Here is a 17,665-nt window from a genome sequence, read left to right on the forward strand (position 1 = left end):
TCGAGCACCATTTCTGTTTTATTAAGGGGGGAGCGGCCGGCCCGGCTGCAGCTGGATCTAGATCCCAGAACAGAATACCTGGTTGTGACCTCCGTGACCTTTTGTCCCAATAGTAGTCGGAAATTAAAGGGGAAGGTATAAGTTGGAACTAGGTACAGGCACGATTACAGCTGTGGTCTTCTCCTTTTGGAGGCGCCAGCATGGTGGTGTGGTTAAGAGCGGTGGTTTGGAGTGGTGGAGTCTGATCTGGAGAACCAGGTTTGATTCCTCACACCTCCTCATGAGCAGTGGAGGCTAATCTGGTCAACTGGATTTGTTTCCCCACTCCTACACATGAAGCCAGCTGGGTGACCTTGGGCTAGTCACAGGTCTCTTAGAGCTCTTGTCAGCCCCACCTACCTCACAGGGTGTCTGTTGGGAGGGTAAGGGAAGGCGGTTGTAAGTCGGTTTGATTCTTGAGTGGTAGAGAAAGTTGGCATATAAAAACCAACTTCTTCTTTTGAAGACTGAAGGTGGTGATCCCTTGGTACTGCCAATGGCTTTTTACAACATGCCCCAGGACAAACACATTGCAGTGGTTGACTTCTCTTGCAGATCATGGCACATAGCTAGCTTTGGGTATGACCCGTGATACAGAAATGTGAGGTTTGTTTCACCTCACCCCACCCCATAAGAGCTTTTGGCTACTACTTAATATTAAGGAGTAAAAGTCACCAAAGCCTCCGCCTCATAGTTGACATGTATGAACTTGTATCTTGTGTCCCTGCTCTTGATGGTCTTGGGAGGCCGACTCTTGTGCTGGTAACTATGCCATACGTGTTTTCTCCCTCCACAGAACATCTCTCTTGTCCCAAAGTACGTGTCCGGGAAGACTTCTTTCCTTACAGCCCTTCCCATGTTCCTCTCACCCCACAAGATCTCTGCGTGGGCAGGGGCAAAGGAAAAGTCCCTTCCGTCTTTATGGTGTACCCTCTAGGAGATGAGGCTGGGGTAGAGGATTGGGGCATCAAAGTTGGTTCCCCATGTTAGAGCCTGCCGCTCATGTGGAGGAACGGGGAATCAAACCCGCTTCTCCAGATTAGAGTCCGTCGCTCTTAACCACTACACCATGCTGCCTCAGAGTATCAAGCTTAGGGTGGGCTGCTAAGCCTGTTAGTTCCAAGGAGTTCTAGTGTTATGGAGAGGTGGCTCTGACACCAATGGGAACTGATTAGTGTCATTGCATAAGGGCCGGCTAAGGGTTCCTCCCAGTCCTGCTTGAACCTGCAATTTTTGTCCATTGCGAGCAATCCCTTAGCAATTGGTTCAGCTTGGGTGTGACTAGGTTTGCTGATCTGTCAAGCCTCTCACTTTTTTAAAAAAAACACAACCTAAAACAAGTCCTGTTTATTCACCAGGTCTAAATTCCTGGCTTTTAGTACACTCTTCATAAAATCACACAAGGTTGGAAGAGACCACAAGGGCCATCCAGTCCAACCCCCTGCCATGCAGGATCCCACAATCAAAGCGCTCCCGACAGATGGCCATCCAACCTCTGCTTAAAGACCTCCAAAAATGGGGACTCCACCACCCTCCGAGGCAGTGCGTTCCACCGTCGAACCTCCCTCACAGTCAGAAAGTTCTTAATGTTTAGGTGGAATCACTTTTCTCTTAGTTTAAATCCATTACTCCATGTCCTAGTCTCTGAAGTAACAGAGAACAAGCTAGTTCCCTCATTAACATGGCATCCCTTCAAATACTTAAACATGGCCATCATGTCACCCCTTAACCTTCTCTTCTCCAAGCTAAACAAATCCAGCTCCTTAAGTCTCTCCTCATAGGGCATGGATTCCAGACCTTTGACCATTCTGGTCGCTCTCCTCTGGACACGCACTAACTTGTCAACATCCTTCTTAAATTGTGGAGCCCAAAACTGGACACAGTATTCCAAGTGAGGTCTGACCAATGCAGAATACAGTGGTAGTATTACTGCCCTTGATCTAGACACAATACTCCTATTGATGCAGCCCAGAATTGCATTGGCCTTCTTAGCAGCCATATCACACTGTTGGCTCATATTCAGTTTGTGGTCCACTAAGTCTCCCAGATCTCTTTCACCTGTACTGTTGCCAAGCCAACTATCTCCCATCCTGTGCCTTATGTTGTTTCTGCCTAGGTGAAGTACCTTACACTTGTCCCTATTGAAATCCCTTTTATTGCTTATGGACCAGCTCTTCAGTCTATCTAGGTCATTCTGAACTCTGACCCTGTCCTCTGGGGTAATAACTACTACTAAATTCTTATGGAAGTGATCATCCAGTGAACGGAGCGGGACAGGCTCCCGGTACAGAATTCCTGTTTTACAGATTTCTTCAGCCGCTATCTTAGACGCGGTGACCACAAATAGTAATAATGAGCTAAATAGTAGTAAAGCCGTTTGGCTGTGACGTTTGATATATATGCCACTGGTTTTTCTATAATGATACAAAATTATACAATGTAGCCAATATATTTATTGGCTACATTGTATAATTTTTAGCTCATTATTACTACGGTATTTGTGGTCACCGCGCGTAAGATAGCGGCTTCAGAAATCTTGGGAAAACTGAAGCTTTTGCCAAAATTAAAAAGTGCATTAAAGAGCTCGATTATAACAGCACTACTTTTCGTGCTCGTCGTGTCTGTTCATCCCAGTTCTTCGGAATACCCCCTCCACGTGGTCTGCCTGCCTATACTTATTATCTAACAACTCCTCATCTCTGTAGAGCTTTTTGCTTGGCTAGATTGAATGCTAACCCTTCTATGGTAATGCAGGGCAGAATTCTGAATATACCATACTCAGACAGGATCTGCCCTTGCTCTTCTGGCTCTATTGACTCATTAGCCCATGCCCTTTTGGAATGCCGCTTTTACGAGGAACTTCGATCGCACTATATTTCCCCCCTTTTAATATACAAATCCAATGCCTCTGTGACTGACATAATGCCTTTTTTACGAAGTGATAGGGACCCCAAGGCTACATTGTCAGTGGCAAGATTTGTTTCAGTCCTTATATCCCTCCAACACTAGATATATGCTGCTCAAGATCAATTGATCAAGGAGCTTCTAAGGGATAAAAAGAAAGGAATTCTGTACCAGGAGCCTGTCCCGCTCCGTTCACTGGATGATCACTTCTGTAAGAATTCCACTCTAATGCTGTAATAATATAAGCTGTATAAAATCATTACACTGTTTCAGAAAGCGGTATGTGTTTCTCGTGTGGGAATCTGCTTGAGATGCAAGACCCCCTTTTGGTTATGCTCTCTAAGAACTGGGTCTCGAGCAGCAAACTTTTTGTGTTCCGAATCTTAAAAGGTGATCTCCGTGGCCCTCAAAGCTCATTCCGTCACCTTCTGCGAAGCCCCAAAGTCCAACGGCTTGTTCTTCAGAGACTGGCCACTGTGTGCAACTGTGAGCTAGAGAAACTTGCCGTTTTTTCTGCATAGCCACAGGCTAGACAGAATGTCAGGCAAAGGTCTAGGCTCTGCTGGAGCTCATAGTGAAAAGCCGAATTTCTGGTTCCCTTAATTGTCAAACGGTTGTTCTTTCCACTAGAGCGCTTTGCAAGAAGTGATCGGCCAAAAGAGAACGAATTACACTTACTAGCTTTTGGTTTTTTTCTGTATCTCGGCAGGGAATTGATGGTAGCCTTTGGAATAACCTCAGTACGTAGAGAGGTCCAATTGAATGTACAGTCATCTTCAACTGTCTCCGTGCAGTATATTTTCAGGTGGATAGCTGTGTTATTGTGTAGGAGTAGAACAAAGTTTGAGTCCAGTAGTACCTTAAAGATCAACAAAACCTTTCCAGGGTTTCGTGAGTCAAAGCTCACTTTGTCAGATACACAAGGGAATGAAGATCCATCTAGGTCCGAAGATGGGAGAGGAATTTCAAAAAAGGGCCAATTGGAGTCATTATGGAGATATGCATAGAAGAAAGAAATGTAGAAATTTGGCATCTGTAATGAGATCTCGTCAGATCTCAGAAGCTAAGCAGGGTCAGCCCTGGTTAGTATTTGGATGGGAGGCCACCAAGGAATACCAGGGTTGCTGTGCAGAGGAAGGCACTGGCAAACCACCTCTGATAGTCTCTTGCCATGAAAACCCCAAAAAGGGGTTGCCATAAGTCTGCTGTGACTTGAAGGCACTTTACACATACACACAATGAGATTAGAATCTTTTGTCCCCATTCAGCCATGGGACTTCCAAATGCTGCCTGGTTATATTCTCATGCCGTAGAAAATGCAGCAAGAAAGATGTTTTCATGGCACTCAGTACTACATTTGAATTTTGTGTTGCAAGATGGTTGCTACTCTTGGAACGGAGCAATTAAATCTATGATGAGACCACACTTGGAATACTGTGTACAGTTCTGGTCACCACACCTAAGAAAGGATATTACAGAGCTTGAGAAGGTGCAGAAAAGAGCAACCAAAATGATTAGGGGACTAGAGCAGCTGTCCTATGGGGAGCGGATAGGACGCTTAGGGCTGTTTAGCTTGGAAAGAAGGCAGCTAAGGGGAGACATGATAGAGGTCTATAAAATTATGCATGGTTTGGAGAGAGTGGACAGGGAGAAGTTTTTCCCCCTCTCCCATAATACTAGAACATGGGGTCATCTGCTAAAGCTAGAGGGTGAGAGATTCAAAACAGATAAAAGGAAGTATTTTTTCACACAACGCATAGTTAAATTGTGGAACCCTGCCCCAGGATGATATGATGGCTGCCAACTTGGAAGGCTTTAAGAGGGGAGTGGAAATGTTCATGGAGTAGAGGGCTGTCCACAGCTACTAGTCAAAATGGATACTAGTCATGACTCATACCTATTCTCTCCAGGATCAGAGGAACATGCCCATTATATTAGGTGCTGTGGAACACAGGCAGGATAATACTGCTGCAGTCATCTTGTTTGGGGGCTTCCTAGAGGCGCCTGGTTGGCCACTGTGTGAAGAGACTGCTGGACTTGATGGACCTCAGTCTAATCCAGCATGGCTTTTCTTATGAGTAAAATGAAGGGTACTACATGCTCGCTTATGGCAGTGCTGGTTCTGTTATTTTACATTTAATGCTGTATATTTCAGAGGTTTCTAACTTGCCCGTGAGCTGCATTGCATACTTCTAAGAAGAACACCAGTTGAATTGTAGAATAAAAAACCAAACCCCAACTGTTCAGGGAGCCGCGTGCACTGCAGTCCTTGCTGTGGTCCTCATCAGTCAGGGTCAATCATGCAACTTTTCTCACGTGATATTGAGGAACGTGACAAACCTCAAGCATTTAATTATCCACTTTTTGTAAAAATTGCCATAATACTAAAAATTCCTTGTTTGTTCAAGCAAGAAGTTATTCAGAAGTATGAAGCCTACAGAGACCCGGTGGAGATGATGCCATCCTGCCAGGTGGAGATTCAGATGTATCAGGAGAAAATGTAAACCCAGGGAGCAAATGTGGATAAGCAGGCGACTATTCTGGCAGAGGTTTGTCTTTCGCGTCTCCTAACTTGAGCTACAAGACTGCTGCTCTTCAAACCCTTGGGGCACGGTCTCTCTTGGTGTAAGCACCGCACAAAGTCAGTGGCCATCTTCTGGACATGAAGTCAGGGTTACCGGGTGTGTGTGTAAGGGGGAGACAGCTGTGAATTTCCTGCATTGCGCAGGGGGTTGGGCTAGATGGTCCTGGAGGTCCCTTCCAACTCTTTTATTCTAAGCCTTGGATGAAGAACTAGGAAGCCAGGCTGTAGCGATCTATGCTAGAAGAGTACTCTCCTGGGTCTTAGAGCAGTCCCACAATGCGCTCAGCAACTTATTGATAGACTTACATCCCGCTCTTCTCCCAAAAGAGGACCTGAAGCAGCTTACAATATTGTTCTCCCCTCTGTTCAGTCCCTGCAACAACCACCCTGTGAGGGATCTTACGATGGGAGTGTGTGACTGGCCCAAGGTGACCTGACAAGGGTGCGTGGCAGAGTGGGGATTCGAACCCAGATCTGCCAGATCCTAGTCTGACTCTCTTAAGCACAACACCATGCTGTCTCCCTGGCAGAGAAAGTTCCCTTGGATTTTGCTGTCCAGTTGCTAGGTTGGGATTTCTGTTGCAGGGTATATACTCCTTGAGCACTCAAGAGCAAGAGTGAGCAAACGTGTAATGTGCAGTGCAAAGCTGTGGATGGCTTTGCATGCTTCTCTGGCCCTGTAGTAAATTCCAGTTCATGTTGGGTTGTATTTGCATCGCCTCTTTCCCAAAGACGTTCCAGGCAAATGTAAAACATACACTCAGTTCTGTTAATGCCTATGCATTGGAATGGATTCTGAAAAGCCAGCGGAATGCAAAATTGAGCTAATCTAAAACAACCTGGCAATAAGAGATCACTATATCCAGTAGTAGGAGCCCTGTGGTGCAGAGTGATAAGCTGCAGTACTGCAGTCCAAGCTCTGCTCACGACCTGAGTTCGATCCTGACGGAAGTTGGTTTCAGGTAGCCGGCTCAAGGTTGACTCAGCCTTCCAGCCTTCCGAGGTCGGTAAAATATGTACCCAGCTTGCTGGGGGTAAAGGGAAGATGACTGGAGTGTTATGCCAATAAAGGTTTTTGAAATTGAAATTGAAGATGACTTGAGAAGGCACTGGCAAACCACCCCGTAAACAAAAGTCTGCCTAGTAAACGTCGAGATGTGACATCACCCTATGGGTCAGGAATGACCTAGTGCTTGCACAGGGGACTTTTACCTTTATATCCAGTAGTAAAATCCCTGGGTCAATCCCCGGCATCTCCAGTTAAAAGGACCAGGCAAGTAGGTGATGTGAAAGACCTCTGCCTGAGACCCTGGAGAGCTGCTGCCGGTATTAGTAGACAATACTAGACTAAGGGTCTGATTCAGTATAAGGCTGCTTCATGTATCATGTGAGTGAAATAGCACTGCACAAAAATGGGCTAGCTCAGGGAGACAATGGGCTAGCTCCTAAGGGACAATGGAAAAGTCAGGAGTCTTTACCTACTCAGGGGAAACCCCAAATACTCAGAACTACAACTTTAGTTAATTTATAAAACATTTAAAAGAAGTGGAGGAGTTGGTTTTTATACCCCGCTTTCTCTCTGCCTTTTAAGGAATTTCAAAGCGGCTTACAATCCCCTTCTTTTCCCTTCCCCACAACAGACACCTTGTGAGGTAGGTGGGGCTGAGGGAGTTCTGAGAGAATTGTGCCTGGCCCAAGGTCACCCAGCAGGCTTCATGTGGAGGAGTGGGGAAACCAACCCGGTTCTCCAGATTAGAGTCTGCTGCTCTTAACCACTACATCATTCTGGCTCTCAATTTAAAAAAATATTGGCTCCATGAAGACTGCAAACAGATTGTTGACTAAACAATGTGTGCATTTGGGTATTTCCGAAATGTTGCCTCAGCCTGGCTTGGTTTTGGGTACTTCTATTCCTAAACTATGCAGGGAAACATGGGGCACTGTTTCATATCAGAAGTATCCAAATACACATCCCTAATGTTGACAGCAGTAGTGTGTCAAAGGGGGAGGGCTGGCCAGTTCAAGCCCCGGAGAGCTTAGAATCCTGAAGAGGGAGATTTTTGAGTGGCAAGAGGATTTCCAAATTGTCTTCTGCCCCTGGTGATTCTTTGTTTGCCACCCCCCATTAATACGATAGCTAAAATTTCTAACCTGACTTTCCACCAAATGGTGCCCAAGGTGATTGAGGAGGGGCTGTGGTGCAGTGGTAGAGCATCTGCTTGGCATACAGAAGGTCCCAGGTTCAATCCCCAACATCTCCAGTTAAAGGAACTAAGCGAGCAGGTGATGTGAAAGACCTCTGCCTGAGACCCTGGAGAGCTGCTGCCGGTCTGAGTAGACAGTACTGACTTTGATGGACCAAGGGTCTGATTCAGTATAAGGCAGCTTCATGTGTTCATGTGAGGAAAATTATGAATTACCATACAGCTCAAAGTCTAACAGCTTCATGAAAGCGATCTGAGCCTGCCTGAACGTGCAGTGTCTCTTCCTGTTTGCTAGGGAAATTTGGTCTGAATTCTTCTTTGTTTTGCAGAGTTGGGCTCTGATTCTCTCGTCAAGCAAGCTGTTAGTTTGGGAGCTGTCCAAATAACTGCGTCTCTTCACCTCTCTGGTAGGTTGTGTCAAGGAGCTCTAAAGAGCCGCAGCCGCCGGAGCTCTTGTAAGGAGGGCAGGCATCTGAGTTAACAAAACCCCGAGCAGGGAATCCACCCAGCTCCTTAGCAGTCTGCCACCACTTCTGTGGTGGGAGGGGCTGTGGCTCAGTTTGTAGAGCAACTGCTTGGCATGCAGAAGGTCCCAGGTTCAATCCCTGGCATCTCCAGTAAAGGACTAGGCAAATAGGAGATGAGAAAGACCTCTGCCTGAAACCCTGGAGAGCCGCTGCTGGTCTGAGTAGACAATACTGACTTTGATGGACCAAGGGTCAGATTCAGTAGAAGGCAGCTTCATGTGTTCACTCTTGTACAAGGTCCAACAACAGGCTGGGGCCAAGAGCACCCCAGTCTGCCCTTCGCAGTTACAAACTAAAACGCCAACCCTGCAGGGTTTTGCCCCTGCCGCGTAGGGTTATGTCTACAAAAGTCTAAGTTGGTGAGCGTATAGCCTTATTCAGGCCAACTAGATTTAGCTTGAAGCCAGCAAAGATGAAGACGCCAGTTAAGAATATAGCTTAAGAATTTATTAAGGCTTGTACTTAGTTCCAGATAAAGGCATACATAGGCAGAGCAAAGTAAAACAATAAAGCTGAACGTAAATATCTAACTACACAGTAGTGGTTTGGTTTTCCAAGAAGTTTGGTATGCAAAACAGTAACCAGTTTGCATTTGTTGCTCACAGACTCTCCCCCCCCCCCACCCCCGCATCAGCATTCACAGTAGTATCCAAGGTGGAGAGAGGCAGCATCCCTTCCTAGGGAACAAAAGGCAAATGCATGGGGATAGCCTCCATGCAATTTAGCACACCGAGTACCACACACCTGACTAGCCCGATTCAGGTGTTCTTATCTTTGCAGAGCCCGGATGGGGTGAGCTCTTGCCCAATCAGGCTCTGCCAAGAATTATAACCAGGTGTTGTGAACTGCTTGCTCAGCATAATTTACAACTGTCCCTTTGAAGTGTGGTTGTGAAGAATGGTGGCCGTCCATCCATCACCACCACCACCCCATCCTCCAAGTGACAGGTGAGACTAGCCATGTAAGCTTTGTTTCTTCTAATTGCTCTCCCTCCTGAAGGAGGATAGTTTGAGATTGCTCCCAGCTGGGAGCAATCTCAAGAGGTGGGAAGCGCTCCCAGGACTTCAAAACCCAGGACTTGAATACCAAAGACTTCTGAAATGGAAATCAAGCAGGCCACAATCCAAGCCTGAACCAAGGCCTGAACACACAAGGAACTGTGTGGGATCTCAGTTCCTTGATAAGTTGTACAGAGGAGGAGATGTTTTTTTTCTCTCCATAATCCACTTCTGACATGTCTTACAAAACATTCTCGGTCTACATCCGAGCCCTGGAGCACCAGGTTGAGAGCAGCACAAGTGGATTCAGGAGTTCCAAGACGGAAGAGATGTCCTTGAAGAGGCTGGTTACTACCAAACGGGAAAAGCTCATCACTACCAAAGAATCAAAGAAGATACGTAAGGATACGGAGCAGCGCAAGCAGGCGATAACAGAGTATGATTCAACTGCAATATGTGTTTATCCTACTTACTTCTTAAAGCAATTCAAATGTAACTTCAAAACTAGCCCTTGGAAGAAAGCATACCCAGTCTTCTGGTCCCTTCTGAGAAATGGATGTAATATGTTACTTGGGTATGAAAGTGAAAGTGCTTGCAGGCATGGTACTGTTAACTAATATCTGTGACTCAACTTCACCAGCACCATTTTCAGCATAGTACTGACGAAGTGGGTGGCCCAGGCTAACCTGATCTTGAAAGCCGAGGGAGGTCAGCCCTGATTGGTACTTGGACGGGATGCTGCTAAGCAAGGCCAGGGTCGCCACACAGAGGCAGGCAATGGCAAAACCACCTTTGAACCTCTCTTGCCTTGGAAATCCTACGGGGTTGCCATAAGTCGGCTGCAACTTGACGGCACTTTCCACCACCGCTGACAAAATGAGCTTTGACTCACTTTGGCCTTATACCCTGGAAAATTCTGTTGGCTTCTAACATGCTAATGGACTCGGATTTTGTTTTGCTACTAAAGATTAACATATCTATCCAACCAGAAACTTTCGGCATAGGACTAATTCAGGCCTTGATCAATTTTCTTGGGCTCTTGCATCCTGACCGAACATGTGTTTTCAGCCTTCAGAGTTTTGTGTTTTAATGACAGAGCTGCTTGAAATGTTGACGAGTTACTATCAGGGTTACATGTAACATCGCTCCCTCCCATTTTGTGTTTGGCTGCGCCTCTTGTGGCTGTGCCCGCCGTCCTGGGTCAGAGTTCAAAAGGTGCCTGCAGGATCGAAACAAGCTGGGGTCCCCTGGCTTAAAGTATATAGTGGGGTTGGCAACAAAAGAAACTATCATGTGGAGCCTGCGCTTTTTTTTTATCAGAGAAATCTCAGGGCGGCTGACCAAAAATATAAACATGTATCAAAAAGAAGAAAATAGATTCCTTTGAAATGTGGTGTTGGAGGAGAGTGTTCCGGATACCGTGGACTGCCAAAAAAACAAGAACAAATCAGTGGGTTCTAGGTCAAATCAAGCCTGAACTGACCCTAGAAGCTAAAATGACTAAACTGAGGCTATCATATTTTGGTCACATCGTGAGAAGACAAGAGTCACTGGAGAAGACTCATGCTGGGAAGGGTTGAGGGCAGGAAAAGAGGAAGACCCAACAAGAGATGGATTGACTCAATAAAGGAAGCCACAGCCCTCACTTTGCAAGACCTGAGCAAGGCTGTCAAAGATAGGACATTTTGGAGGACTTTCATTCATAGGGTCGCCATGAGTCAGAAGCAACTTGACAGCACTTAACACACACACACGCTCACATAAAAAAAAAGACAAATGGAAGGTGCTTGGCTGTATCTCTGCAGCTGCAGGGCCCGTGTTGACAAGGAAGTTGTTCCTGCCAGCGCGACGGCTGGTTTAAAAATATATATTGATTTATTATTATGCCACTGGTGTGCGTGACACTTGACAGTAGCATGGGTGAAAGGCAGGGAGCTTCCAGCCTAAATTTAGATAATGACCGAGGCTGAGGGAGGAATGGGAAAGGTAATGGTGAAAAGGGATGAGTGTGAGCAAGTGAAATGGTCCTCTTGGGTGGAAAAATAATCCCCATTTTCTTCGCTTACAGAGTGAGTTGAATGAAGGTCAAAGGCAGTGGTTCTGTAATGCTGAACCCCAGTTGTGTTCTAGAAGAAGAAGAGCTGTGATATGCCAACTTTCTCTACCACTTAAGGCAGAATCAAGCCGGCTTACAATCTTCTTCCCTTCCCCGCCCCACAACAGACACCCTGTGAGGTAGGTGGGGCTTAGAGACCTCTAAGAGCTGTGACTTGCCCAAGTCACCCAGCTGGCTTCATGTGTAGGAGTGGGGAAACCAACCCGGTTCACCAGATTAGCCTCTGCCGCTCATGTGGAGGAGTGGGGAATTAAACCCTGTTCTCCAGATCAAAGTCCACAGCTCCAAACCACTGCTCTTAACCACTAGGAGGCTTCTAGCTAAAGAAATGGTGCTGAGATCCTTGTGCTTTGAGGGAAGGGACAAGTACCTGCCTTCTCCATTCTTTTGCGACTACCATAGTAGCAAAAGCCTGGAGTGCCATCTCTTCAGCCTTTCCTTCTTTCTCACCTCCAGCCAGCGTGGTGTGGTGGTTTGGAGCGGTGGACTCTGATCTGGAGAACCGGGTTTGATTCCCCACTTCTCCACGTGAGCGGTGGAGGCTAATCTGGTGAACTGGATTTGTTTCCCCACTCCTGCACACGAAGCCAGCTGGGTGACCTTGGGCTAGTCACACACTCTCAGCCCCACCTAACTCATAGAGTGTTGTGGGGAGGGGAAGGTGATTGTAAGCCGGTTTGATTCTGCCTTAAGTGGTAGAGAAAGTCAGCATATAAAAACCAACTCTTCTTTTTCTCTGATGGGCCAGCCTAAAATCCTGTTCCTTTGCTAAAGGCTGTACCAATCTTTGACTGATGTGTTGCTTCTGGAGCACTTCCAGCCCTTTACACTCCTTCTGGCTCCTTGCAACATCTCCTCTTACCTTCTGTTCCATCCTCTGAGGAGGACAAAATGTATTAAACCTTTTTTTGGCACCGCTTATACTTCACTGTAGGAACAGAGGGAAGCTGTTGGGGGGGGGGGCTATTACACGAAACAGCGTGTTATAGCCAGGAAGCTGTGCAGAGACACAGGGTGCTCTTTTTGGATCCGAAGGAGAAGGCACAGACATGTGCCAGGTCTCTTCGCTTTATAGTAAAATTTTGCCCTCTGGGGCAGACTGACTCACAGGGCATGTGAGCAGTGGGGCACAAAGGTAACATTGCTTTAAAATTGGAGGAAGATTAAGTGGTGAAAAGGTGTGGGCCAGGGTGATCGGAATATGAGGGGATTATTGATGACTGTCAATCACTCAGCGGTTGTGTTATTGACAGCTGGCAGGAACTGGGAGCAGAGGGGAAGGAGAAGATGGGATTAGCCTGCCCTGAGAAGGAATGTAAGGTATGGAAGGGGGAAACGCTATTCTGAGTCTGAAGTCATCAGGCAGATCTTGATATGCTGGCCGTGTCTTTGGTTATGCAAAGGTGTCCAGGAAGGCAGCTGTTCCAGGGGCGAGTTTCTGGCAGAGAGGCTCAGGAGCAGATTTTGGAGTTTTCTGTTCTGCTCTGCATTCAGATCCAAGATGGAGTTCAGGTCCACTTCCCTTCTCCGGGTCCAGGTGCTGTGTGCCATTCCCAGGTCCCTGCTGGCTCTGTACAGCTATGTCTGGTGGGGTGTCTGGGATGCTCCTGTGTCTTGGAGTATGGTGATGTCTCTCTCCATGCCTCCCCTGCCATTCAGCAACAGTCCCAATGTACAGACACGAGAGTCCAAGGGTGTCCATATTACAGGGGTATCGTTACAGAACTGAGTAGGAAAGTGCTTGTCCCTCCTCTCGGAACGTGTGCAGAGGGGCAAAAGTTCCTCAAGGGAGGGGACTTGACCATCATTTCCTTGGCTGGAGGCTTAGAACGCTTTTGAAGTGGCCTCTGTACAGGTGCAGCATTCCCAGCATGCAACTGCAAAGAATTACCAGTTGCAGGTAAGCAACCTGGTTTTACTTGTTTCCCCGGGGCTGTTTGAAACTGGTGTAAAAACGAGCACCGTTAATACATCTGGCTGTGATTGTTCTTGAGCAACGTCAACTAGCAGGAGAGAGTGGAACGACATCTTGACATTAGACCGTAGTGACATCCGTCACAGCACCCCCATATTTCAGTGTGTCCAGCTTTTCTTAATCTATGTTTCTAAATAAAGTCTTAAGCTCTGATTCCATTTTCTTCCTGCTAACACATCTTTATTTCTGGGAACCTCCCCATTCCCATTGTGAAGTGCTGTTACCAAATTGTGAACCTTGGCATACATAGTCAGTGGTCCCTAATTTAATTTTATCTGTATTCATGTCGGCGGTGCTCCTAACATGTGAGGGGGATGCCCCAAGTGTCAAAAGTTACCCATAGGTAGGACATTTGGGTAACAGTCTATTATCCACATGTAGAACAACTTGATATCAGTTCTCGTTTCAAGAGTAAGATCCAGGCAAAACCTAGAAAATATAATCTGGCATTCGCCAAGAGGATGAAACATTTGGGAGTAGCAGTGCTAATTCATTACTGGCTTCTTGTTCTCCAGGGACTGCAACACGCTTCAGGAGAAAAGAGGGGTTGTTTGTGAGAAGCTGACTGCTGTTCACACGGAAGTCAAGCAACTCAACGCGACGATGCAGCAGATGAACGACAGCGTTGCAAGGGAGAAAGCGAAAGCATGGGTGAGTGTGTCGTGGGATTCTCCAGGCTGAACATGATTTTAAGAAAGGAATTTTGTGAATTCTGAGGTCTAGGCATAATAACCTTAATAAAACAAAAACAATGCATCTCCAAGAAAGACATCACAGTTAACATATAAAGCACACATACACCTATAGGTGGGAAGAAGAGGAACAGATCAGTTCCCTCTCCCTCTGCTCAACGACAGTGTTGCTTCTTATAGAGATGGATAAACAACATTTCCATCTTTGAAATTGTTACATTCCAGCGAGCGTCCAGTTCTTCTGTATTTTTGTAATTATTATAATATGTAACCTTAATTAAAGCATAGGTTTCTTTAACCTTATCAAGCCAATTATTTAAATCAGGGAGTTTTTTGCTTTTCCAATATCTCGTAAGATTTGTTCTTGCAACTGTTAGTACATGGAAAAACATAACCTGAATAATCTTTGGTTTATATGGAAATCCATGGGACATTTGGTGATTGTTCTTTTGCTGGTGGAAACCAGCCCCAGGCTCCCACGGCCATGAACGTTTTCCTCACCCTAAAGGATGTGTGAATGAGAGTGATACAATTGTCAGTGTGGCATTAAGGCTTTCCTGTGTAGCGAGAAACACGAATTGGGCCACGATCTGGAGATTAGGAAGTGATGTCGGAGCAGTAGGACTACGTTTAGTGGTCCTGGTGCAGCGGCGCCCTTGGGCCCGGCAGTAATTTGATCTGGCCCGCAGCCTAGCTGCCCTTGGAAGGGGTGAGGCCGTGCAGGGCTTGTTGTGAATGTGAAGTCCCTTTCAAGGAGCCCTCCAGCCCCACAACCCTTTCTTTCCCTTCCTCCCTCATGCAATCAAGAGCCTTGGCTGGCTGCCACCTGAACTCACCCCTGAGAAGATCTCTCTTCAGTCAGGGCGTACCCTGCTGTAAGGCAGAGTACGAGGCCTGAAGGGCTCAGGCAGAATGAATGGAGAAGACTAATCGATTAACCAGACACTGTAACCATTAAGTAGGAAAATGGAGAAAAATTAATGTAAGTTTAGTATGCTATAAACATATAGGGCAAAACTCCCATGGGGAAAAGCCAGCTGGAAAACATTCAAGCTTAACATGACTGTTTTACTGGACTTCTGGTTGAATGTCTGGTCTTTTTTAGGTCAACCCCGCTCTCTTTGGGTGAGGCAACCACCTCCTTCCCTGTGCAGGCTCTTAAATGCTCTCTCTCACTGCTCTGCTTTCTCATCAGCAATTGGCTTACCTTTCCCCTCCCATTTCACCAGGCCTAATCCTAGGCTTGGAGGGTATCTGGGAAATGTAGGCCCAGCAGTAAAGTGTACAGAAAGGCCCCAGCCCTCGGGAGAAGAATGGCTCCAAGGGCTACAGGCCACTCCACTAACTAGCCTTGAGCCAGTGGCACAGGGAAGGCTGCCAGTGGCACAGGGACCCTGATTCAAAACACAAGCAGTAACTCTCATCACTGCAGAGTTCTGCCTTGCATTGGTGTATAAGGGCCCTTGCATGAATTTGGAGAGGTGTAGTAGGGATAGAATGGCAAGGCCCCATTACATCCTCTTGGCAAATGCCAGAGACTAGGACACGGAGTAATGGATTTAAACTAAGAGAAAAGCGATTCCACCTAAACATTAGGAAGAACTTTCTGACTGTGAGGGCTGTTGGACGGTGGAATGCGCTGCCTCGGGGTGGGGGGTGGAGTCCCCGTCTTTGGAGGTCTTTAAGCAGAGGCTGGATGGCCATCTGTCAGGGGTGCTTTGATTGTGGGATCCTGCATGGCAGGGGGTTGGACTGGATGGCCCTTGTGGTCTCTTCCAACCTTGTGAACTTTGAACATAATATTCTATTAAAGCTTTGGCCCAAGCAATTGCAGAAGAGCATGCTCAACTGTTAGCCATTCTCCGCTCATTTAGATGAAAGGTCTGGTGAGTTTACGCGTGCATTTTTTGGGTTTTGGAAAAATAGAAAATGTGACTGGGCTGAAGAATATTGGGACCTGTCGGGATGCCCAACTTATGCCTTACTCTGAATAAGTTCCTGACTTTTTCCTCCCCTCTCTCTTCATTTAAGGAGATCTATCTTAACATGAGGGTTGGCTTGGAGAAGTACCACGAAAACCTTGCGAAAACAGTGGACAGCTACACATCTGCAAGAGAAGGCAAAATTCTGGAGTTGTAGACCCTTTTGAGTTCATCACTCTGTTCTTAATGTCATACTCTCTTATCACACGTAATTTTTCCCACTGCACCTTTCCCGTGGCATCCATGGCGGGAGGGGGGGGGTCTAGCACTGATGAGTCCTTTTGGGTGGAAAATGCGCATCCCTGCTTCATTTTTATTTTATTTTTTTTCAGCCGGTTCATCTGGGTTAAAATTTGTGGATTAAACTGTTGGTTGCCAAAAAATCTACAATTTGTGTGGAACCCTTAGTGGGAGAAAATCACAGTGGGAGATGACGTCCCGGTTGAATTTCTCTAAGAAATGGCTGCCCTAAGGCAAGCAGCCAGTATGGAAGTTTCCGTCCACTCTCGCGGGTCTGCTTAGGAGGCTTTGTTGCATCTTCAATAGGACTGTGTTTGTCTCTGGTGGTGTCTCTGCCTAATATGCTTCTGATGCACATTCTTACAGTGAATTTGTCTGAGTGCCGATGGCACCCGAGCAGAAGTTTGTCGAGTTACATTAACCTTGTTTGTCTTATTAACTCTACCTTTAGTAGAGGTTTTTGTGTATTAAATAAAAATAAACTGATCATTTGTATTTGGCTTTGATCAATGTTTTCATTGCTTTGCCTTAATAATATGTCAGAGTCCTCCAAAAAATTCAAAGCTTGCCTACAATTACCCTGATTGTTGGAAGATACGAGTGGATTGGGCTAATGCAAACTTCACAATCCAAAAGATCTGCCCCCTTTCCCTTCAGTTTGATTCGCCACTCCTCCACTTGAGCGGCAGAGGCTAATCTGGTGAACTGGGTTGGTTTCCCCACTCCTCCACAAGAAAGCCAGCTGGGTGACCTTTGGTTAGTCACAGCTCTCTTAGAGCTCTCTCAACCCCACCTACTTCACAGGTGTCTGTTGTGGGAAGAGGAAGGGAAGGTGATTGTAAGCCGGCTTGATTCTTCCTTGAGTGGTAGGGAAAGTCAGCATATAAAAACCAACTCTTCTTCAACCTAGTCCTTAACCACCAGCCAATAACTTCTTGTAGGGAATACTTTCCGTTGCTTGCTTCTGGTCTCCTGAATTCAGCATGCACAGTGGTCAGTATCAGGCAGCAACCAAGTCACAATTATCTCCAAACTCACCTACCTCCCAAGGTGATTCTCCTTAAAAGGTAGAGAAAGCCGGCATATAAAAACCAACTCTTCTAAATTGGCCAAGCTACAGTTTGGGGTTTTGCCCCTTTTAAGGTAAGGAAGTGTGTCTGTACGAGTCTGTGGTTTGTCCACTGGGTGCCACTGTTGCGCCCTGCGATATAGAGTGTTAATTCTGAATGAATATTTATTTCGAGCCGCATATCTGCCAGAACAAAGGTGAATCTCCTGCCTTTTTGACAGCACCTCAAAAAGCTGCTTTGAACAAAGCCAGCCCCTGCATGTCACAGAACTCTCTCTCAAAACAAAGGGAAATGTTCCGGTGTCTGTGGCTTGTTCCTCCTCTTGAGGAAGGCT

General features: G+C 46.4%; 1 protein-coding gene across 1 annotated transcript in view; it reads left to right on the top strand.

Annotated features, from left to right (window-relative positions):
• The window catches only part of NUF2 (NUF2 component of NDC80 kinetochore complex), a 32,966-nt gene extending 16,758 nt beyond the window's left edge, over positions 1 to 16,208 (top strand). The window contains 6 exon segments of the mRNA XM_056844691.1: positions 836 to 855; positions 3,574 to 3,683; positions 5,352 to 5,492; positions 9,520 to 9,692; positions 13,863 to 13,998; positions 16,071 to 16,208. Of these exon segments, the coding sequence (XP_056700669.1) occupies positions 836 to 855; positions 3,574 to 3,683; positions 5,352 to 5,492; positions 9,520 to 9,692; positions 13,863 to 13,998; positions 16,071 to 16,208 (718 nt within the window).
• The last annotated feature ends 1,457 nt before the right edge of the window (positions 16,209 to 17,665 follow it).

This window comes from Euleptes europaea, chromosome 2 (genome assembly GCF_029931775.1).
Source record: "Euleptes europaea isolate rEulEur1 chromosome 2, rEulEur1.hap1, whole genome shotgun sequence".
NCBI classification, from domain to species: domain Eukaryota; kingdom Metazoa; phylum Chordata; class Lepidosauria; order Squamata; family Sphaerodactylidae; genus Euleptes; species Euleptes europaea.